The sequence below is a fragment of the Sylvia atricapilla genome, chromosome 5 (assembly GCF_009819655.1).
Source record: "Sylvia atricapilla isolate bSylAtr1 chromosome 5, bSylAtr1.pri, whole genome shotgun sequence".
Classification (NCBI taxonomy): domain Eukaryota; kingdom Metazoa; phylum Chordata; class Aves; order Passeriformes; family Sylviidae; genus Sylvia; species Sylvia atricapilla.
In genome coordinates this window covers 24,122,545-24,147,064 of record NC_089144.1, presented here as the reverse complement: position 1 = coordinate 24,147,064, position 24,520 = coordinate 24,122,545, and the positions used below count along the sequence as shown (strand labels likewise).

Here is a 24,520-nt window from a genome sequence, read left to right as displayed (position 1 = left end):
GAGAAAGTCCATTATGAACAAGTTGAGAAAACAGTGAGCTGATGGAGGTGTACACACAGTAATCAGACTGAAGGCCTTCTTTTCTTTTTTTTTTTTTAAATCTTCACTACTGCTATCAGTTGTTTGCTGTTCATAGGGCACCTTTCTAAATATGAAAAAAGTATATAGGCCAGACAGGTAACAGCCAGGAACCCTAGGTTGCAGGGACCAGTGTCTGTGCTGAGAGGAACATGTTTTCTGTAAATTTGATAATGGAAAAAGAGCTAAGCAGATGTGGTCATGGAAAGAAGAAAGTGGATGCTGAACAGATCGTGCATCATAAAAGACAGCTGATTAAAGTTCTAGTGAGGCAGTGCTGGCCTGTCATTAGCCCAAGTGTGCTTCGGATTAATTATTCCTTAATCTTGCTGTTTTCTAGTGACCCTGTTTTACATGCTGTTTACCATGACCAGTAACATGATGAATTGCCCACATTGCCACATACTCCACACACTTATATCAGACTACACAGCATAATCATTTCTAAAGGATTCCTAATCCTGTTAATGGTATAAAGTGAAGTTCTTTCATGAAATAAACATTCTCTTGTCAAACCTACATCACTGGGGTACTTTTTAGACTAGATGTACTATTATTGCTTGAAATTTTCCACCATATGGGCTGGCAGATTTCTTTCCATTATCAGTTGGCTGCAGTTCCTAATCAGAAGGAGAAATCATAGCACCACAGGTTATGAAATAATGGAAAATTCCATCATTTCATAAGTGTGGCAACTGATAGGAAAGTGATTTCTTTTTCTAATTCATGTTTGGGTCATGAAACAATGACTGCAAAGTTCAGCTTTGGTCAGTTGAATACTACATTATTCCTTTGCAAAACACTACACTCCTGTCTTATTTTGTCTCTTAGTTTGTTTTAATTCTTTAGGTAAAATTCTGAGCTTGCTATAGGCAATGTGACTGAATTGCAACAAGGATTTCAGACCTTTTTTCTTATAGGTCAGAACTGTACAGAAAATACTTTTCTATCTCAAGCATTTTCCTTAACAATTACTTGACTACAGCACATAGTTAAAAATTAACAATTTAGCATAGATTCTTTTAATCCATGCACTATTGTAGGCATCAAAAATAAGAACAAGATTTAGTCCACAGTTGAATTAGAAATACTGTATTGGAAACTTGGTTCCACCACAGCTACCTTTAATCCAGTAAAATACAGTGTGCTGTCTCACAGAATACAATGAGTTCCATTGTATTCCATGTCTGGGAGGCTGAGGTTTTCCACAGGTAGAGTAATAAAACTGTCATGAAACACACCTGACATCCAGTAAATGCTGTGAACTAGAACTATGTAAATGCCACAGAGATTTCTAAATAAAGCCACATATTTAACATACAGTTATCACCAAAGTTGCTCAGCAAACATGTGAGGCACTTGCACTGCAAACTGATAGTTTCTAACAAAGCACAGGTAGAAATGAACCTCAGACTTAAATCTTCACCAAGAATTCCTTGTTATTCTACTTCTGAGCTTGGGACAGTAGGAAGTGTCTGCTGCTACACAATGAAAAACACTCTGCAATGAACAAATACCGGGCCTTTCAGATGTAAGAATTGGAAAGCCAGCCTACTGAGGTGGAGAATAAGTCTACACACTGCCTAGTATTGAGCAGCTAGGCTGTTTGCTACTACCCAGGTATGTAGTGTACTGTCAAGAGTCACAGCCTCTTGTAGCCAATGGTACCAGTACAGGAAGTCTGAGAGAGGACCTGAGTAACGCAGAAGGACTTCTCTTATTTTCTGTAGATACTAATTGATCTTCTGCTTGTTTCACCACCTTTGTGTAGTCTGCTGCAGAGGGGCAGGAGGGTGACTGAGTTCTGGGTGCTGCCACAGACCCTGTGAAAGTCTGACAGTTGTGCAAGGACAGTCTTCAAGGGCTGAAAAGCAATATATGTTAACCATTCAAAGCTTCTTCTCGGAGAATGCTCACAGGTCAGGAAGGGCAGAACCATTGTAGGGTGTTCCTAAGAGACTGGAAACCTTGCCAAGGAGCAAATGAGAGAGGAAGGGTCTGTTGGAACCCAGTCCACAGACAAGAAAATGGTACTGTAACTAGGTGGGGTCTACACAGTGTTGAGAGAAGTAATAGACTCAATCCAGGCAATATATTATTTTCTTTCGTGTTTCTGTATTTCTGGAGGTGGATGGAGTAAATAGCTTTTTATTTTGAATACGTTGCCCACTAGCACTGCATGTATGTTCTCCTGCTGTCTCTTTGAGATAAGACAAATGGGGGTTCAGTGACCAGAAGCAGAATCTAAGAGGATGCTGAGTGGGTGTATTTAATCTGGAAGGAATGGGGATGCTCAAGACTGTCATTAAGGACACTCAGCATGGTCAGAGGCATACTGTTTCCTAGATCCAAGATAGGAGGACTGGAGGATCTCCTGAAGTCACTGGCTACCACTAACAGCTAAATAAAACAGACCAACAGCCTGCTTTGTTGGAAGGCAAGTAGCATTGTATATTCACACTCATATGGATAAACACTCTTGCCTTCCAAAACATGGATGACCTTTTCCATACTGTCTAGTGGAAACAGTCCCTGGGGTGTAATACACATAGAGCATTTGCAGTCATTTCCTGGGAGAGTTGACACAGGCCAGGTAGTGTGCTAGCAAACAAACAGCATGGATTGCTTGAGCCAAACCTGTGCTCTGGTCCCTTTTATTTATAAAATAGGCTTAACCATGGAATCAAGTCTTGCTATCATTGTGCTGTTCCTCTAGAGAGTAAGTTTCCTTTAAATCCATTAGATTGGTTGAAGAGTACTCCAGATCTACCCCTCTGAGACCTGAAAGTCTCGTTAGAAGGCTGAAAGAGAAGTCTGAGCTGTGGAAGTTGCTGGCAGATGAAATCCTTTAGTGTTTCTGTTGAAGATTCCATACACGGACACTAGGAGGGAATGACAGAGTGTTTGCTCTAAGACAGGATGCCTGTCTCGCATATGGAAAATAGAAGAGCACAATTCAAATCATTGATAGATACTGCTCCTTGGTCCAGTGAGACCCACCACTAAAACCATCCCTTGTGAATTGATGGATATATAATGGAATATCTGTTCTGAAAAACTGCAGGAAGATCAGATCTGATAGCCAAGTGATGCAGAATAGATTAGTTGCTACAGAGATAAATAAAATTATCTGCGATTGTTTGTATGTGAGAGCAGAGATAAGAAAGAGGATGACTGTAACATTTTCATTGCACAAGGGAAGAGAAGTGTATTAACAAGACAGCATTTCCAAAATCAAATACTCTTACATTAGGCAATACTTAGACCAGATTAAAAAATAAAAATTTAATTTGCATTTCTTTACACACAAAGCTGGAAATGTTCAGAACAGCATTTTAGCTTGGCCTTTGTGAACATTATGGTCCCAAAATTCCCTTGAGGGTTTGGACATGTTTGATCCTGTTTCAGTTTGAAAGCACAGGCGCCAACTAGAAAGACCCCCAAGTTTGCCACTGCTGTGAAGGGGAGATCTCTGGAAATGAGCTCCCCTCCCACTGAGAGGAAAAATGAGGTGGCTTTTTCTTTCAGAAGTGGTGCAGAAATTAACCTTTCTGATTAATTTCCTCTCTACTTCAGATCTCTGTCAATGGGTAATTAATCTTTATAGTAATTTATTCTATCAGATGATCTCTCATCTGCTGGACTGTCAAAAGATTGTTGACTTCACACGGCTTTCAAACTTGATGATGCAGTTAGAAGTCAAATCTGATTTATAGAACTCAGGTTTCAAAGCAGATGACACTGTCTGAGAAAGATGCAAAAAATCTCTAAAGAGAATTGGTTTGACTTAAGCACCAAATTACAGATTATTTCCTTATACATGCTGAACAAATCACTCCAAGCAAAGGCTCATGATGATGATGATGATGATGATGATGATTTATGGCTTTAATTTCTAAGAGACTGTATGGATTGAGATGTGGCTGATGTTTCCTGGCATTGGATTCATTCAACATAGCAAATATTTTTCAAAGCTGCCTTAAACAATTTATGAGCTTTAATGCCATTTTTAAAAATGATTAATGTATTTATAAGTCTAAGGAGGCAGGCATACAGCTGTGTCACGTTTGAGCAAGTTTCTGTCACTCAGCTGAACTGTAGCAGAGACTACATTTATATATATATATACATTCTTTGTAATTGTCCCCTCAGTTTCATTGAAATTCAGTGTGACAGCTTTCCAGCTGGTATACATTTGTGCAGGACAAGTGGGCTCAAGTGTGCTTTTGTGCTGCTCACTCTTTCTCTGGGTTTTACTGACCTCATCTAAAAGCTTGATCATGAGTGAAATAATGAGCAGGAATTTATTAGCACATTTTGCAAAACCTTTTTTTTCCTCTCTTAGAGAAAGTACAAAGCTTGTTAGATATGGTCTGAGTTTTGCACAGCCAGTCTGGCAGCTGTACTTGAGTCCCTGACTTACACTATAGTGAAATTCTGGCCGAGTGTCCCTTGCCTCAGTGCAACACTATAATCTTTCATTCCTAACACCTTCTCCCTCTTAGACTTTGGACAGGTAGAATTGTGGCTTTTCTGCCTTGATTTGTTCCAAGGTTTTCAAAGACAGAACAGAAACAGATGTTCACAGCAGATCTATGACTGTATCTTATAGCATAACCTTTCTTTTATGGTCAGCCACATGCTCATGATGCCCTCTTAAAACATAATATATAAACTTTAACCCCTTTAAAAAGTGTAGTGTGGCTAAGAGCATGAGAAAAGCTAAAACCAAAGCTGGCACGCGTGTGCCAGCTCCCTATCCACCATCTCCAGCATTCAGAGGCAGTGATGCATGCCAGGGAAAGCCTGTGTGGAACAAGTGTTCAGTGACACTGCATCAGCATTCTGTCCTTGGCACTGGCATTCCCACCTGGGTGCTGCTGCAGGCACATGCCAGTGGGACCAGAACAGTGGCAAATGCACCTCAGAGTCTGTGTAAGGAGAAGCTATCCAGGTTGCCTGGGGTTTTGGTGACTTGAGTGGGAAAGAGTCCACAAAAGACCAGAGTATGTTAATGCTCTGGTTTCTCTGTGACTATCTGTTTAGTTTCCCAAATGCTATGTGTTCACATAGTCGTTCCGTCTTCTCTCCATCAGACTGCTCCATTGTTTCTTGTTGATGTTTCTCAGAAACGCCATTAGATTGTTTTGGGGAGTGATCTCCAGAGCTGCCACACAGTCTTTTGTGACTTTGTTCCAAGTAGCCACCAGCTTCATTTCCTTTCACTGCTATGCAGATAGAGTCCTTCCATATGAATCCTCCAGATGCTTTTACAACACATTTTAACTTGGGGGAAGCCCCAGTGCAGAATGCATTGGGAACATCTTTTGGAGAGGAACACCACACTATGTCAGAAAATTTATTTCTCCCTCCTTTAATGGGCATGGGGTAAAAAGTATGTCTGTCTGCGGACAGTCCAATCTCATGAAGACAGAAGTAATTTCAACGATATAAAGAGTCAAGAGAATTTAAAAAATAAAATTAAAAAAAAAATACTGAAGGAGGAAGTCTGTGAAGCCTGGCCTGAGGTTTTCTGGAGCAGGCAGATCCTGAAGAGGCCTTGCAGAGCCTGTTGTCTATTGGCTGACCCACCAAAACCTGCCCAACAGCACACTGATGGTGACAAAGATGTGAACACAATCCTTTCCCTTATTGTTGATTGTGCCTAGTAAGAAGAGATTTTATCAAAGCTTTCAGCACTGGTGTAACACATGGAGATACTGAGGAAAATGGGAAGAGCAGAGACTGTTTGTTCCCAATTTTTAGTGCAATCGGTATAACAAAGTCCTGCTAAATTTCTCAAAACTCCTTAGATATATTTTCTTTTGGTGTGTATATGTTTGGGTGACAGTTCAAGTGCAGCTTATCTATTCATTATAAGCTTGTGTTTCTTTACAATTTTTACAGTCTAAACCCTTTCCATATTTGTATGAAATAGTCTTCTTTTCCAGGTTTATGTGGTTTCCTGAAATATGTGTATTTTTACAGAATAATATATATTTTTGGTGAAAGTACCACAGATACATGTTTATGTATATAATTTCAATTTCAAGGTGTTCTCTTAGGCTGTGAAATTATTGTCCAAGTAGAGCTCTATAAATAATAATTTTTTTTCTGATTTGCTAGCTCAACCAAATGCCTGAAAATAAAATTAATTCAGAGAGTCAGCCCAAGTCAGCCAAACAAAATAAAGCACAGTTCAGCTAGGGGGAAAAAAATCCTAAAAGGAACAGGCTTCAGCTTCCTGGAGTTTGTTTCGCATTTTTAACATATTTTAAAAATTAAATTCAGTGAATGTCTTTGGAAGCACTTACTGGGGAAACAGGCGAGTCTGCTGTCCCTCATTCCCGGGGCTGCAGAGGGAGCTGAGGCTGGGCGAGGCGGATTCACCCGGCTGCAGCATCCACCCGATCGGCCCGGCCGCTGCCGGCCGCATGGGGGATTGCGGGCGGGCCTGAAGTCAATTCAAAGAAAGAGGCCTAACAGCTGAAATAATTGGAGGTTATTGAGCTTATCTGGGTTTTAAAACAAATTTAAAATAATTGCGTTGACAAGATTCGACATTCTCCACCTAAACCTGGGTCCCGTTTAACATCTCCGTGTGCTCGGGCAGGGGTGTCGCGGGCAGGTGCCTCGCCCGGCGAGCGCGGGGAGGAGGCGGCGGGCTGAGGGGCGGGGGCGGGCGGAGGCCGGCGGCCCTGACGGCCTGTGTGTGTGTGTGCCTTGCAGATCTTCGAGTGGTGGTACTTCCGCAAGTACGGCACCTCCTTCATCGAGCAGGTCTCGGTGAGCCACCTGCGCCCCCTGCTGGGCGGGGTGGACAACAGCGCGCCCAGCGCCGCCAGCGCCGCCGGCGGGGACGCGGACTCGAGCCGCCAGAGCGTCTCAGGTGAGAGTGCGGGGGCCTGCTGCGCCCGGGGAGCGGGCCGGGCTGCCTCGCTGATTGCTCACCGCATCCTTCCCAATTCGCGCGGCCTCTTTTGTTCGCGCCGCAAAATTAGTTAATGCATTTGTTTTCTCCTGTTGGTCTCTGAAAATCCTACGAAATTGCACGTGCCCTTTCTGCAGTGTCCTTTGTCCCGCGGAGGGGCTGCAAAGATGATTCAGGGGTTGGAGCGTCTCTTACAAGGAAAGGCTGAGGGAGCCGGGCCTGTTCAGCCTGGAGAAGAGACAACTGATAGGGGGCCTCATCAATGTCGATGTGGATGGAGCTCATTGATGCCGAGCAATAGGACAAAAAGCAGCAGGCAGAAACGGATGCACAGGGATATTCCTCATATTCCACCTGAATATGAGGAAGAACATCTTTACTGGGCAGGTGACCACGCATTGGAACAGGTTGCCTGAAGAGGCTGCGGAGTCTCCCTCCCTGGAGATATTCTATCACTGAGTGCAATCCTGTGCCATGTGCCCTGGAATGACCCTGTTTGAGCAAGGAGGTTGGATGAGGTGAACCACTGTAGTCCCTTCCAACTCAACCAGTTGTCTGATTCTGTGATTCTAAAGGCAGGTAGTATTTTTACTGAAAAAAAATTAGGTAATAACAAAGTTGTTAAAAAAAACAATCAGGCGGAGAGGTCAGAAATGTTCATCTGCTTTTGCATCACTTTTTTTAGATAATGTAAGTAGTATGTAAACATTTGGATTTCACCTTAGTAAGTGGAAGCATGGTGACTTTTAACAGCTTAAGGGCTTGCTTTGTTCCTGACTCTGCTATGGATTTGATCTGTGACGTTGGGCAAGTCCTAACGTAGTCAGACTTTTTTAAAAGGCCTCCAGTTTAGGAATTAATTTCAGGCGTTTATGGCCTGATCTTTTCAAGCTTCCAGGCATTCACAGCTTCTACAAGTTTCAGTGCAAGGAGTGAAGGTGTCTGACCCCACGTCATTCAAGCCTGAGGCACCTTAAGCCACGTGCCTGGGCAGTGGTTCCTCTGAGAGACAGACCACCCTGGCTAAAATGAATCAGCCACACAAACACTGAAATTTGTGGACTGAAGGAGCCGCAGGGGAACTTGTCTCCCTACTTGTGTGGCTTATCTGCCGGGGGAGATTGAATTAAAAACTTAGCCAATGAGTGATGAAAATGCTGATATGCTATTGCTTCTGGCTTGAGTGGGAGATAGCCACTGTTAAAGTCAGGGCAGGAGCATCTGCATTTGTGTTCCTCATCTGTGAAAAAGCTTATCTATTTCTGTCCTAGCTTGGCTTACAGGCCGTAATCTTAATATTGGAAATTAATTAGGAATGTGCCCCTGGAATCAACTACAGTTTTATGGAATTTATTTCATCTGCAGGCTTTTAGAATATATCAGAATTTGCAAGTGAAGAAAAGGGAACGGAAAGAAAAAAAAATCACTTATGGAGAAAACATTATTCCACAGCTGAGCTGCCTGTGTCTGTACCTGGCAAATATTTTATCTCTACTCGTCAGTGTGTGTGAAAATAGGCAAACGAAAATCAGCTCTGAGCTTACATGTTAAATAATATAAGTGGCCTCACAAAACCTTTTCGTGTACTGAGTAAGTCTACTTAAGGAAGCCTCTATATAGCACAGCAAATTCAGCTGTTGTCTTTCTCATCCGAAGAGAGGCTGTGAATAGCAGCACTGCATGGTCCAGGATATTAAATTTGGGTGAACTGGCAGAAAGCATGGGATGGAAACACCTGTGTGCACTCATCAGTGTGCTCAGTCACACTTCAGCAGCTCTGAAATAACTGCTGTCATTTTCAAACAGAAGGCACAGTATTTTGACTAAAGAGATTCACACATCTTGACATTTCTGATATAAAGAAATAGTCAAGGAGCGTATTTGCTTTCAGTGCATTGATACTGAGCTGGGGCTCTCCATGTCTGTGGACAGTGTGTCTTATGAATAGCCTGTTATTTGTGCCTTCAGAAAGGTATCAGTGCTCCAAAAGTGATCATTGAAAAAGTCTCTGAAAGTTAAAATAAGGACATAGTTTGTTATTGGTTTGTAAAGTAGCAGAAAACGCAGTCCTTTTGGTTTACCATGCATTAACACTGGGATAGTTCTTTTGCTATCCAACAAGATGGAGATGGGTTTTCCTCTTGGCTCACCATGTGTTCCTGTGTAGATGTTTGGCTGTGGTAGAATGTTGTAGTAGATACCTTTGTCTTTCGAAAGGTAAGAAAAATGATGTTGTACTTAGACCATGGAGTTAGCAGATACCAAGACAAAAGGAACAAGAGAACACCATGTTTAAACTAGCCAGACAGATGCCAAGACATCCCCAGAACATGAAGGTGGTAATTAAAGGCCTTCTTTACCTCCCCTTTTTGTTTCCCAGTTCGACCTTTCCCTGCTACAGTGCCTAAATTTTTCATGCTTTGGATAAAGCATAACCACTTGAATTCAAATAAGATGAACAAAAAGTGTCACTGCAATCACATAGTTGCTACCTAATCTCATTGGTTGCAAACAGAATTAAGTCAATACATTGAATTACACCTCTGGAATTGAGGAGTCTGTTGTTGATTTAATATTTACAATGGTTTGAAAGTCATATTATGTAAAAACTGTCAGATTGAAGCTTGTCAAACAGCCATGCCTTCTGGCTGCAAAACAGAGCACAGATGAATGTCAATCAAGCACTTCTGCTGAGTAAACCAGTGGAAGTTTCTAATATTAGCTGTCTGCTAAAATAAGTACTTGAAAGATGAACTCTTCCCTAAAGTCTGCCTGTTCCTGTGCCTGTTCCATTTAGTTGCTGGGGGAACACAGCAAACTGAGGGCCCACCTCCTATTCCACTTGACTAGTTTCTGTGTTGCTGAGGGGGTCCTTCTGTTTCTGTGAAGAATTTATGTAAAATGCTTTCTGTCCATGCCACTGTAGCCCCATACTCAGATGTGGGAGCTATGTCCATGAGAAAAGAGGAGGACTTGACTTGCTGCTGAGTACTTTTTTTTCTAACGGAGCAGGCATATATTGTTACCATCAAGATACCCTTCTGCCTCAATAGCCTACCAGAAAAATATTGGTTTGATCTCTTTAGAAATGGTGTCACAAAAATGCATAGGGAGAAATGTTCTGGTCAACATTTTTAGTGGAAATCACCCTGTGAAATGTAGGGGGGCCAGTGCTACTGATGAGTTTTTGCAGAGCACCATGTGAGGGGTCATCCAGTAGCAGATCTGAGATGGAGTGACATGCTGTCTCTCTGTGAGTCTTTGTGCAAATAGTGAGGTTTATTCTGGTCTCACCTTCACATGAGTGAATTGTCTTTTATGTAATTAAGAGAATAAATCTGGTGTTAAATTAAAGAAAAAGTCAGAATCAAGACCTCACTGTTTCAAAGGTAGTACAATTTGATTACATTTTTTAAACTTTTGCTTTAAATTACGTTGTTGATTTCCATATCTCTTACATCTTGTAGTGTGAAAAATTCACAATTTTTCCCCCAAGGGAAATTTATAAAATGTTTTTAATATTCTGTAACCTATGCAATGCAATCAACTTTTCTCTGCCAATCAATTTTAGCATCTGCTGCTATCTTAAGTAAGGTTGACAGATGTTTCCATAGATTTTTACTTCACAAACTAAAGAGGAATTAAATTTGGCAACTGTAACTGAGATTCACAGTGATATACAGCATTAACTGGACAGTGATGTTTTTCTGAAGAAATAACAAGTCCATAGGGACCAAGTTAATTGCTGTTTTTCAGTGCAATAACCCAGTGTGATCCCTCTTCAGTTCTGCATTATGGTAAATGTGAGTCCTGGAACTAATCGGTATTATCTTTTCATGGGACATTTGGGGCTTTGTTAGTGGTTATTTGTCTGGAATGATTGCATTTGTTGACACTAATCTATAATTAAATTATTATTTAAGAAAGAAAGAACAGTCTGATTACCTTCATCTCAATGCTCTTGATGGGTTTTTGCCTTTGCACCTATAAAAATAAGCCATTTGGTAAGGCTCATTGTATGATAACTGATGTTTTTTATAAACCTCGAGTGCCATTGTAATTTGGGAGAGATTCCTTATGTGTGTGTCTGCTTCTTACAGAATGCAAAGTCTGGCGAAATCCTTTAAATCTGTTCAGAGGAGCTGAATATAATCGGTAGGTGCTACAAAATTACGGTTTTCAGGCATAGTACAGGCTTAATGAGCTTAACTGTACTTTTCCATTCATCTAACTTAAGAGATGAAAAACAAAATCAATTGTGGATACATGCACTCCTGTCAGATTTTTCTGTAATTCATAAAATGTTTCTAAATTAAAAGGAATTTAAATTCATACTGATGCACTTTCTTATTTCTCTAATATTCATTATTTCTCCAGTTTCTGGCAACCTTGTAAAAAAAGATGGAGTGACTTAAGTGTGTTTTACCTGCTGTTTAATGCAGCAATTCTGTTCAAATCCATTATAGCAAAAAACCTAATGCTTTCCATATAGGTTTCATGGAGTCCTAATGTTTGAATATATGTGTTGCCAAGTTCCAGTGTGTGCTTTTCAACACCCTCATTAGCTTAGGCTCACCTACCACTGCACCATCACAGCACAGTGAAATGCAGTGGGTATTGGTTAGAAGGTTGGCCAAGTGAAATGCAGTGGGTATTGGTTAGAAGGTTGACCAGGTGAACTTACTTGGCTATACCCATGTCAAAGGTCTAGGATTCTTCTCTGGATTTGTTTTGCCAAGTGTGACCTCATTAACCCAGACGTCTCGTTGTTGGCCTGTTTGCAGGTATACATGGGTGACAGGAAGGGAGCCTTTGACTTACTACGATATGAATCTTTCGGCCCAGGACCATCAGACATTCTTTACGTGTGACACGGATCATTTACGGCCTGCAGATGCTAGTAAGAGACCTCGTGAACAAATACTCTTGCTGATAGGATAATGGCTGGTTTAAGCTGATGCAAGAAAAACGCAGCGAGACATCAGGTTTTTTGCATGGATAAGAAAAGGCAAAAGTTTGATCATGCTGAGAAACCATTGTTGTTGAATTTATAGAATTCTAGGTCTGAACAAGTCTATATATGTAAACAATCTAGTTTATGTTGCTGTATTGTTCTGCTGCATTGCTGGAGTCATTCAAGGTACCATTTAAAAGTGTAAAGGCTTGTTCCTTTCCTTTTCTTTCATGCAGTGGCTTCAAACATATATACTTTAATTTGCCTTCAGCTACAGTGTAGTAGGTTGAGTTACATTATGCAGGTTACATTTAGTCTACAGTGACAGAAAAGAGAGAGCTGATGTAAAATTTGGGACCTGTATTTCATTTACTGATGTAGTTAGAAGGTCTGTAAAAAATGGGAACAGCACATTTAAAACTGAGTTTGTGTAAGCAGTTTGTTATGTATCTTTTTGAATGATCACTGAGCTGTATGAAATGCTCTGTAGTGAGTCAGGCTGAGATCAATAAATTCTATTGTTGCAGTGCGGTAGATTCTCCTTGTTAAATCCCCTAATAACTGATATTTCTCTCTTCTCTTTTGTTTGTGGAATAGTAATGCAAAAAGCCTGGAGAGAGAGAAACCCTCAAGCCCGAATTTCAGCAGCACATGAAGCTTTGGAATTAAATGAGTGAGTGACAACAACATTAACATTTATTTTCTGTGTTTCAAAAATCCATTTGATGATATTTTAAGGCCAGGGGTTTGCTATAGTAATTTTTAGCCATGATTACAGGCCTGTCAAAGGAAACCCTGCAACAGAAGGAAAACAGCACAGCTGCATGTTGTGCTAGCTACCCAGAAGGTCCTCAGGGTAGTGATGACAATGGGAGTCCTCCCACTGATGTCAGCAGGCTTTGGAGCAGCACAGAAAAACGATAATTAAGTTACCTCCTGATGAGCATATGAAATATGCATTTACAGGATGGAGAGTTCCCTTTTGGATTTCTCCAAAGCTGTCAAGAGCAGAAGCAAGAAAGAAGAGACTCATAAACACATTCTGAAATACTCATTTCATAGAACGAGAGAATATGATGTAATTTGCTGTGTCTCTTGGTCCTTGAGTCTGTTACTTATTTTTTCAATGAGAAGTGTAGTATTTTTAGATGCCACAATAAATTCATTGCCTGGTGATTTAATGGTATAGAAATTGGTATAAATGCTGCGAACATGCATAAAGGGAATCCTTTAGGTTGCTGAACTGAGATTGCTACATTCTAGAATTCCATAAACTGGTGCTTTACAGATTGTCCTTCATGTCTTTTGTCAGAAGAAGAGAAAGAATTGTTTCTTCTTGTATAGTGATTTAACACGGAGCATAAAAGGGGAAAGTGAGCTATAAGGCTGTCCTACTCACATTTCCCAGAATTACAGAATGGTTGAGGTTTAGCAAGGATCTCTGGAGGTCAGTATCCAACCCTTCCCTTCAAACAGGGCCACCTACAATGCACTGCACAGGACCATGTCCAGCAGGCTTTTGAATGTCTCCAAGGAGAGAGACTTGACAATTTCCTTGAACAGCTTGTACCAGTGCTCAATCACCTTTACAGTAAAAAGTGTTTCTGAGGTTCAGGGGGGACCTCCTGTGTCTCATTTTGTGCCCATTGCCTCTGGTCCTGTCACTGGGAACCACTAAAAAGAACCTGGCACTTTCCTCTTTGCCCTCTCACTGCAGGTATTTACAAACTTCGACAAATCACCCCAAAGCCTTTTCTTCTCCAGACTGAACAGCCCTAGCTCTCTGAGCCTTCTCTCATATGTGAGTTGCCCCTGTCCCTAATCACGTTCATGGCCCTTCATTGGACTCCCTACATTATGTCCTTGTGCTGGGGAGCCCAGAAGAAGGGACACAGCACACCCACATGTGGCCTCACCAGGGCCGATTATAGGGGAAGGATCACCTCCCTCAATCTGCTGGAGACACTTCTACTGCAGCCGTGCTGCAAGGGCACATTACTGTTTCGGTTTTTGCGTGCTTGGGGTTGGGCTTTCTTTGCTGTTGTTTTATCTTTACAACTACATTTATAATCTGTTCTTTTTATATGGCAAGTGTTGCAGTTCTGTTGATTCTTTTCATGTTGTTACAGTAAGGGATATGGTTTATATTTAAACGGTAGCGCATAAAACTAGTCTTGATTTCCAGAAGGAGTTTTAGAGATGTAGGCTTAGTGAGACAGTGTTTTACTTTCTGGGACAGTTGTCAGTAGGTGTACTCAAGGGCTCAGTGATACAGTACCTAAAAATGAGAGTCATGGTGTGGTTGACAGAGTATTTATTTATTAGAATAGTTCATCAGGAAGGTAAATGGACAAGATTTCCTTGCCTCTGTATTTAGTACATCCTTGCCAGTCTGCATGTCTTCATACAGTTTTTACTTTACATACCTTTCTCATGGTTTTTCCTCCAATATTTTTGCAGGTGTGCTACTGCTTATATTCTCCTGGCTGAAGAGGAAGCAACAACAATTGTAGAAGCAGAGAAGCTGTTCAAACAGGCTCTGAAAGCTGGAGAGGGCTGTTACAGGCGCAGTCAGCAGCTACAGCACCACGGTGCCCAATATGAAGCCCAACACAGTAAGTTTTTAGGAGGGACAGAACTTCCAAAGAGTTCTTTGGATTTAGGGTTTTGGTTTGTTCGATTTGGGTTTTTTTGTTTTCTCCCTAAGAACTATGCAGTCAGTGTTTCACATTGTTTGGGATATAGCCCTAGAGCCAGACTATTCTGTTTTAGTGGTTTTGTTTGATTCTGTTGCTGAGCTGTCAATGCTCAGATTATGGATGTGTCTTTATTTTGTTATGGCAGAAAATACTTAAGCATTTACTTAACAGAAGAGAAAAGGTATCAGAGCCAGAGATACGACATTCAGAAAAAGCTGGACACCTTTAAGGAGGTTGCCTTTTGCCATTTTGCAAACCTGGGCTCATGTTGTGAAAATGCAGTATAGAATGGTGGGAACAAGTGAAGTGATGCTTTCCTTGCTTTTTCCATCACCTCTGGGGGTAATTGCTTACACTGTGTTGTTCTGTGTAAAAGTTAATGAGACCATTCACCAGTGGGACGTTGGATGTTAGTTGCGTTTATTAAGAAAGGTCACAGAAACATAAAATTTAACAACTGGCATGATGAAGTGCTTTAATTGAAAGCCTAGATTTTTATTACTTTTTTAAAATTTTTTGAATAAGCAGATTTATCTGCTGTGCCATTTATTAGATACAACTTAAATCTAGGAAAATACGTTCACTGACAGTAAATGATGAAAAAGTTAATAAAGCAAACAGTCAAGGTAATTTCTAGACTGCAGTGGATACCTTAGGCAAAAATAACACAAATTAATTTGATAAAAGCACTAGCAAACTTTTGAGCATCTTCAGGTTTCTCAGGACCTGATTTCACAGCCTCTGGCTACTTTACATAATTTGAAGATTACTGATAAAAATTGTACATAGTAAAATTGTCTGTGATCCCTGGTTTCAAAAGTGTATGCAAGTTTATACCTGAAAATCCGAGGTTTCATAAAGCTTGGGGGTAGTATTTTAAACATTTGTCCATTGTAAAATCATATTTAGGATTATTTGTTCATTTTTGGTGAAAGTAAAAATACAGAGCAGCTGAGCACTTGAAGCAAATTTTGGCCTCTAGCAGGCTTATGGTTGTCTGTGGAACCTTAATTTGTGCACTCAATCCATCCTGAGTGCAACAGTGCTATGAAATGTACACAATTAGTAGTTAGCAAGCAGTGTCACAATGTTTTTATCCAAGGTAACCTGGGAAAGTTTGTGCAGGCAGATACAAGTATGGTATTTCTGTAACCCGCGTGTGCTGGATGGTTACTGTCATCATCACATTTGACACCCTGAACCTTCAGTACTGCAGCAGGGGAAGTAGCCCATTGAATCACAAAACTAAGTGCATTGTCACAGAGCAGGGAGGCTGAAAAGTGACTGCCAGCCCTGACCACACCATCTGGAGGGGCTTCAGGAGGGGCTGGGTCATCCCACTCATCTGTACCACAGTCTCCCCATGAAAATGTCAGTGTGCACCCACAGAAATTAGAGAATCTCCAGCCTCAGATGTTGCCTTGGACACTGGGGCTTCACGTAGAATCCTTTTGATTATGTGCTGGACTTCTGCATGGTTTGCAAAGGTGGAGAGGAGGGTCTGTGGAGGAGGGACATGTTTTGCAGTTCCATGGTTCTGAGAAGTCTTGCATCCCAGATCTGGTCTCCAGAGTTAATTCTGAGGTGAAGAGTGGGCATTTTATCATTTAAAAGTGAAATACACTGTTATGTCTTGCTCAACAACATACTGTTCCATGTTTCTGTTTATTCACATGTTCTACCTCCTTCATGTAATACTTTCTTAGACCATAAAGAGTAAATAATGATTTTGAGTACCCAACTTGCCCTCTTTCAAAAGGTGATAGTTTATAGAAAGCAAGGGCAATTTTATTTTTAAGGTTGTTCATGTTACGCATCCCAAGTCAGTAGTAACCTCAGAGAATTTTGACCTGAAAAATTATCTTGATTTCATAGTAAGTAGATGTCTTTTGACAATTCCTGCTCAAAATCCTGAAAAGAAGCTTAAACTGAAATGTATACTTCATAGCACACTATATAATACATGTTGAAACAGACGTAACAGATAAATTGTGTATTAAAATGATAGGAATCAATAAAGAGATAAGGAATCAGATAATATAGAATACAGCTAAAGAAATTCTTCTCTCCTTATGTATTTTCTCCTCTAAAGTAAGTTCTTTCGACCTGCTGCTTAACCTATTTGAAAATTTTAATCACAACTTTAAAACCATTTGTAGGTTCTTGGAATGTTTTCAGCACACACGTTGTTCTTATTATGAAAGGCTTGAAAATGTTAGGAATAGGCTAAAAATCTTTACAGACCACATGCTATACACAAAGATAATTTGTAGCAGGTGTCTTACATTTTCATGATTCAGTAATTTTATAGATGATTATCTGTCCACTCATTTCCTGTTGGTCCAGAAGGGCTTTAAGAGTTCACATTCAAAGCGAATGAGAAGTGAAAGGAATAAGAATTCTCCAAGAGAATAATTATAACTGCTGTTTAGTTTCTGTCACTTTTGCTGTTAGGGAATCTTCTGACACAGAGGACTATCATATCTGAAATATGTTAATTTGCCATCTGTAATTAGTGGTGTGAGGATTTTGAAGATGATAATTGGATAATGAGTAAAGGCTGTAAACAGAAAGTTCAGAGTATACTTTCCTTCTAATCATTAAGAAAAAGATTGTTAGGAGGACGAGGATTTGCTTTAATACCTCTTGTTGACAAACATGTACGTAACTGTACCTTCAGATCTGCTTATATTTCACCAGTGCAAGGCCAACCCAAGAGTACTTACTAATACCACTGTATATCTGGATTATTTCCTCTGATTTCAGTGCTATTATGCCACATGTAAATCTTCAGAATTTGTTAACATTTTATTAAAATTCTTGTAAAAGTATTGATGGTAGCCAATAAGAAAAAAATTGAAAGTAAACTGTGTTTCTTTTTGTGTTGGAATACTAAATGAACTTTTGTTTTATCTTTTTTATCTTAATGTATTTCTTTCTCCTCTTATACAGGAAGGGACACCAATGTGTTGGTATATATTAAAAGAAGGCTGGCAATGTGTGCAAGGAAGCTGGGGAGGACCAGGGAAGCAGTGAAAATGATGAGAGATGTGAGTTTGATTTTTTTTCGCATGTGATATTTACATAACAGTAGTACAGAAATGCCACATTTTCTTGCAGTTAGCAGCCATTCCTGCTTCATTGAGCACTGCTGAAAGTTCTTTTGTATGTGTAATGTACATAAAGATCACTAATTGAAGTGATCATTTATTTATAAGGTTATGAAAGCAACATCAAATACCAGATGGGTGGTTACCCATGCAGACCGAACTCCCCATCCTGGCACCTGTGCCATGAAGTACCATCTTTAATGATTTGATCATGAAGTTAGTAATATTTTTTTCTGAGCCATATGGTGAATGCTGTTAACTTCATAAGCGGATCTTAAGTGTTCTGTTTCCTCTTTCAAAGCTGCAGTTTGGCTCTTTGCATTGTTTGCATGACACTATGCAGCTCTGAGGACAGTGCTATTTATTCATGCAAAACCTGTCACTGAAAAGTGAATCTCCAAGTAATGAATCTGTAATTAACTGAACTCCCTCTGAGATGGGGGCTGACTGCATTCTGTCTTTGTAGGCAGGGGAGCTACCAATGGTAGTTACAAGTCAGTAAGCTGCAAAGCTGCAGACTTGAAACATTGAACAGTAGCTATTTTGGAGATGGCCGAAGGGGCAGCGTACACCTTTCAAATATGTACATTAGGCAGCGTACACGTTTCAGATATGTAAAATGCTAAAGTTTAGATGTAGCAGTGAATGGCCAGCATTTCTTTCATTGATATTCCCAGGATGCTGATTAGGAACACAGTTCTTAATCTGCATGAGGTGAAATGTGACCTGAGTTAGCAGATCTGTGACAGAAGGAGGAATGGAGCCTTACAGCTCTGGGCAGATGATGGTAAAACTACCTCCCAGTTTCCCTTATTTCTTACGCTTCATATTCCAGCTCCCACAAAAAAAACAGAAGAGATGAATCCGGCAAGATACATATTTCTGCAAATTAAGGATGCAGGTGTTAAATTTTAAATGCACTAAATGGAGTCCCAAATTGGAATGAAGCACCTGTAGAGTGTGCTTTAGGCAGCTCAGATGAATGGTCCAGGAACTTGCCTAGTGAAAAGGGAAATTCTTGTTACATGCCAGTGGGAATTTCAATGTTAAAAGGAAAGTGACTCTCTGGAGCTGAGGCACTTGCATCAGGGGCAGTAGGGCAAGTGTGTTTGCCAGCTTGGAATCCAGGACTTGAATCCATCTTCTCCTGGAACTGGAGCACTTAAGAATATTTCTTGAAAACATTGAGCAGAGTTCACCATAAAAATGCAGGTTCTCATCCTAAGTATCTACAGATGGCAAGTGGTGAGTAACTTTGTTTTCTGACTTTTGCTGGGGCCCTTCAGGCACACAACTCTCAATCTCTAGAATCACTAGAATCCCAGACAGAGGCGTTGAAAGAGAGCTTGTCAAAAAAACAGCCATTGTATAGCTAGGAGTGTGAGAAAGAGGGATGAGGAAGAAGGACCTGGTTTAGCAGTCTTCTGGTCAGCTGGGAGAACCTTGATTTCAAAAACATTGTTTCCAGTTCAGCCAGCTCGGCTGATTCTTCATGAATTTTGTTACACAAGCACTGTGGGACAAATACTGAAATGTTTTTGGGACAGACATTGGAGTTTTAAGTTTTGGCATTAATACACAAGAAAGATAAAATTTTGAATTTCCCATTCAAATATCACACATCGTAATTATGGCAAATTCTGGAGCTTACTATGGGCTGCTGAACGTGTTCTGTGATTTGTAGATAGGACTGTGGGGAACAGATACTCTGTGAAGCATTCTTCTGCTGATGTCAGTATGTATGGATAGTTGTCTATGCAGAACACTTGGTTTGGGGACTTGGGTGGTCTGTCTCGTCCTAGATTTCTTATGCAAAGTGAGAAACTGCTTTGATTAGTGAATGACTTATTTTTCACTAGAGATAAAATTATCTGAAATTTATAAGCAAAATAGAAAATTGTTGAAATTAAGTACAACTTGCATCTTGAGAGGCAGCAATAACAGGGAGACCCAAAGTCATCAGTTATTAGACACTTGAAGAACAGAAAACATTCTTCAACAGGAATGTTTTGTTAAGATGAAAGGACTGGATGCAAGACAAAGGAGTTATAAAGTTGGAATTTCATCTTAGAGAGTTTCAACTCAGATCAATGCATTCTCTGTTTTTCCACATACAGACACTGAGCCAAGTCCTCAGAACTGAATTTAGATGCCTCTAGAGCTCCTCATTTTAAGCAAGCAGAGCTGAGAATTAGCAAGTCTCTAGATGAAATACTAAAGCAGCAGTAACTCCAGGTCACAGCTCCAGTACACTGGGAGCAAGATTAGGGTCAAGTCAGCTTTGCAGCTGGCTTCTTAGACTGGCTTGGAGCTACTTATTTCTGATGAATACATCTCCTCCATTTCTTCATAGAAGACGTAAATAGTACACTTATGGAGTGGTTTGAAGAACATTAATCTGTCATTGAAGGTTTCTTTGTGATTGATGAGGAAGGAGATTAATTTATTCATCCCAAAAAGAATACGAAGAGTGTGTTGGCTTGAGGCTGCTGAATTTAACATCGGGGAACAGAGGGCGGAGGCCCTGTTTGTGTTTGAAAGATTGAAAACAGGTTTCTCAAGACATGGAACATGATGGAAATGAAGTGTTAAGAGGTTCATGACACCATCTGGGAAATATGATTGGGATGTAGTGAGTCTTTGCCACTTCGAAAAAATAAAATATTTCAGAGTGTTTAATTTATTGCATATATGGGGCCATCTTGAGGACATTACTGATGGATTAGATTGTCTTGCTTGGATTTTGTGTAAGAGAAGACTGAGATTCTACTTAAAGCACCTTAATGGAAGGAAAATGAGCTGTTGGTGATTTAAATAAGAGTTTGATTTTATGGTTATATACACTGCTGATAGGAAAATCATATTTCTTAATATTATATTGAAGGTATTTAAAACCAGGTGCTTTTTTAAAACTGAATTTAAAAACTAATTAAAATCAAGTGTGCTTTAATTTTAAAAAAATGGGTAGGAATTCCTGTTGCTTCTGTGATTGATTTTGAGACAATATTTTTTTTGCTGACTTTGCTGCTTGAATGTAATTCATTCAATTGAGTTGAATAATGAGAAATACAAACCTGTAGTTTCCATGGAAGCATGTAATGGAGTCATACATAGGTGTTGCTTTTGCTTGTATTTCTGATGATAATTATTTACTATATTTTGCTATAGAAACCAGCAGCTGTCACTATTTGTATGTATTGAGTTAACTTGTGATCTCATTTTGATTAGTGTATTGTTGGAATAACTCCAGTGTAGTCAACAGAATTATTCCAGTTTTATTATTGTTTATACAGAGGATGATATGGTCTGTGAGGGAACTAGATTGCTTTTACTCTCCCCGAGGAGAAAATCTACAGTGCTCGTATTTTTATTTGTTGTGCTGATGATGTTAGGAGGATTTTAAGTAGTTTGTTCTAAATTATGCTGGAGAATTTAGTATGTGCAGAGGCGAAAGGCCATGATGGTGTCTGTGGGTAATCTTTAGTACCCCTTCACATTGAATCTTCCTTGTGGACCATGTTGCAAGCCAGTAGTGGTGATAAGCAAGGGTGGCCTTTTGTGCTACCTGCTTTCCATCTGCGCTTTTCAGATTCCCTCACCATTACAGTGGAAGAAAACAGGAATGTGCTAGGTTTGCATTTGGTGTTTTTCATTGATTGAAAACAGAGAGGACATGGAGGGTATGCAAAGGCACTTCCCTCTCTGCTTTGTGGGCAGCTCAATCAGTGACTGCACCACTGAATTTAGAAGCAGGCCAACACAGTCATTTTTCTTAACTGGGTCACTGGAGTATCCAGATGAAAATGGTACTGTGCAAGAAAATGAATTGTCAAATTAATTGGGTCTTCTTGGGATGGTTCTGCAGAGCATTCAGAGGAACAAGCTTTAATGGAAGGGAGATGCATGTTTATGAAAGAGAAAGGTGGCAGGCAAAAGGTATGCCAGTGGATGTTCTTAATTGCTTCCTCCCTCAGAGAGAAGATGAAAGAAACTCATTCTGGAGTGTATTTATCTCCTGCCCCATGGGCATGCACTCCCTCGAAGGTTGCTTTGTGTTCTTATTAAGTATATATTTCTGAGACACAGTGGAATTGCAGCTTGCTCTCTGCTCAGCAGCTTTGTTCAGAACTAAGTGAGGTTTAGGGAGAGAAGAGGGTCTCCAGGTCCTTAAGTCTTCCTCAAATCTGGAGAAGGATAGAAAGAAAAACACTTTTTCAGGGTCAGAAAAGTGTATTTTCTAGTATCAGCCATATATACTGAGAAATTACTCTTCAGATCATGATAAAGAACCTAGAAATCTGCTTCTCCATATTTAACTCCGAACGTTGCTGAGACTATTTCAGTTGAATGTGCTTGTGTGTTCATCTTGGTCCTCACCTGCAGTCACTAAATGCATATTTTATGCCACAGAATTCACCTAAGCAACTTGTGTTGTCAAGAGTGCTTCAGGCTTATCCACTGGCTGCATGAAAAATTCTGTAAACAGCTGGGCTGCCCGAAGCATCTGAAATAGTTAAAGAGGTTATGTCACTTGAAGGGTTTGAAAGGGTATTCAACCACACTAAATCAATTTTAATTGTATGGGTAAGTTGGGTTTTTATCTTCTGATCAGTTGCTGGTATGATAGTTCTGCAAGTCTAGCATGCTTTCTTGGCAACTTCTTTTGTTAGCTTTGAATAAGGATTTCTGTTCAATATTCTATTGAATTCTGTATTCTTGTGTACCTTGCTGATTACTTCTTGAGTAAGACAAATACATAGCCAGAACAGTGTTCTGCACCTCCAATTACCAAGTTGTGTGAAACAAAGTTAAGTACAATAAGAGTACTTATTCCTAATAAAGATGTTATGATCACTAGCAACTTAACAACACAATTTCTGCAGCTACTTGCAGCAGAAAGCTTAACAGCTACTGTCTGTCTCTCCCAAATGCTTCTATGCTTGAGGCAAGGATTAGTGAGTCAGACTCTTTGGCTTGTGTTGCACACATCAGGTTAGGCAGACTGCTCTTCCTTGGGTGAGATTCTAATTTTATTAACATCTGTAGCAGTTGTTTAAAGTGACATTTTTTAAAATTTGAAGGGAAAGTACCTAGTTCAATGAGACCAAGTGTTGTCTCATAGATTTTACTATTTTTTACTACTATGCTTTTACATATATTTTGCTACTCTTGTGAGCCAGTCTCCACCACAAAGTGGTATCTTCAGGTAATTCTTTTTCTGATACACAAGCTCTGCAATAATGGCAAGTGATAAATACTGATTTTAGTGTTTTCATATCTCTGTATATTGAATGACTGTTAGGTCACAGATTCACATGGTTTGTTAAGTGGGTAGAGCAAGTTGGAATATCCCTTGTTTCAGTGGGCTCTTAAAAGGGAGACTTATGTGATTCCCCTAATGATGTTTATCCCATCCTTATTTTCACATGACTCAGACCACTCACTTTTAGTCATGATTGTGATTCTGCCCAGAACTCTCAAAAGCTAGAAATTTGGTGACCACTACCTAAACTGACTATAATGTTTCTCATATAAATTGCAGGTTTCCAGCATTGCCATTCTGTTCAGATAGAATATAGTCAGTCTCGTAGTCTTGGTGGGAGTCCTGGTAACTGGACTCCTTTTTGTCCACCATCTTGCATCACTCCCTATTCAGAGACTTGTTTGGTACTTTAATTATGGTCTTCCATCTCTCTCCCTGGAATTTCCTACCTAATTTTTGAGCTCCTAGATAATTTCCTAACTGTATTTCACTTAAAAATTCGCTTCTAAAAATACATCAGTTTCTCAGTTTCTGAAAAAAGTAATTAGGGATGTTCTTTCAAGGATTAATTCCACTTCTATCTACTGCTTTTGCCACATCTTAGTAGCCACTTTTACTTTCAACTAGAATTAGATGTATTTAATATGAATTTTTATGAGCAGGTTGTTTCTAGTAGAAGGTGTCCCTGCCCTCAGCAGGGGGGTTGGAACTAGATGATCTGTAAGGTCCTTTCTAACTCAAAACAACCTGTGAATCTGTGATGCAAATAAAGGATTTTTATTCTGAGCAGGACTATGAGTAATGACTTTATTTTCATGCTCTATAAAGTTACTAATACTTGCTGTAACAAACTTTATTATAATTCAGCACTGTTACTAGTTTTATATAACATGATTATTTAGTCGGAAGTATGAAATCTGGAACAACTTGTGCTCTTCTGGGTTCATGCCACGTCTTTCTTTAAAATTACCTTTATTCCTGAAATACATGCATTTTTACAGCATAGTCCAAATAACAGCATTTTCATAATTGTATTCCTTAAAGAACTTGTCATACTCTAAAGACTTTAATCCTCCAATTAAGAGAGAACAAAAAGGTTGCATGTTCTAACATATTTCCTTAGAGTTTGCATATTTAGGAACATTATTTTTCACTTCATTTACTCATTGTTAATCCTACACTGAAGAGAAGTCATATTGTCTTTGAATATTATGCAGCACTAGGTCAAAATTCAAATTTAAAATGGAACATTGGCAAATTATAAACCCATGCCATCCCAAAGTTAGTGTAAACTCAATCTGTGTCTCTTCTGACACTCTGAAATTGTCGAATTTCCTGAATTCCACATACGAGGAAAATAGAAAGATCCTACTGCTAATCATTTCCGAGCTTCAAAAGAATAGGATCTGACAGATTTGGTTTCTTAGCTGCTATCCTCTCTGAGCTGTAAAAGAGTAGCTGTAGAGCTGCTTTCAAGTAAAGTAG

The 24,520-nt window shown here is 39.8% G+C and overlaps 1 protein-coding gene across 3 annotated transcripts in view; it reads left to right on the top strand.

The window, feature by feature from the left end:
* Positions 1–24,520, top strand: part of ST7 (suppression of tumorigenicity 7) — a 138,222-nt gene that overhangs the window by 77,653 nt on the left and 36,049 nt on the right. For 2 of the 3 annotated variants that reach the window (XM_066318982.1, XM_066318983.1), the window contains exons 3-8: positions 6,808–6,967; positions 11,110–11,164; positions 11,794–11,909; positions 12,561–12,636; positions 14,424–14,578; positions 17,615–17,712. In XM_066318982.1, the coding sequence (XP_066175079.1) occupies positions 6,808–6,967; positions 11,110–11,164; positions 11,794–11,909; positions 12,561–12,636; positions 14,424–14,578; positions 17,615–17,712 (660 nt within the window). Of the gene's footprint in view, positions 1–6,807; positions 6,968–10,765; positions 10,813–11,109; positions 11,165–11,793; positions 11,910–12,560; positions 12,637–14,423; positions 14,579–17,614; positions 17,713–24,520 lie in introns of those variants that run through there. The other variant, XM_066318985.1, reaches the window with a different exon arrangement.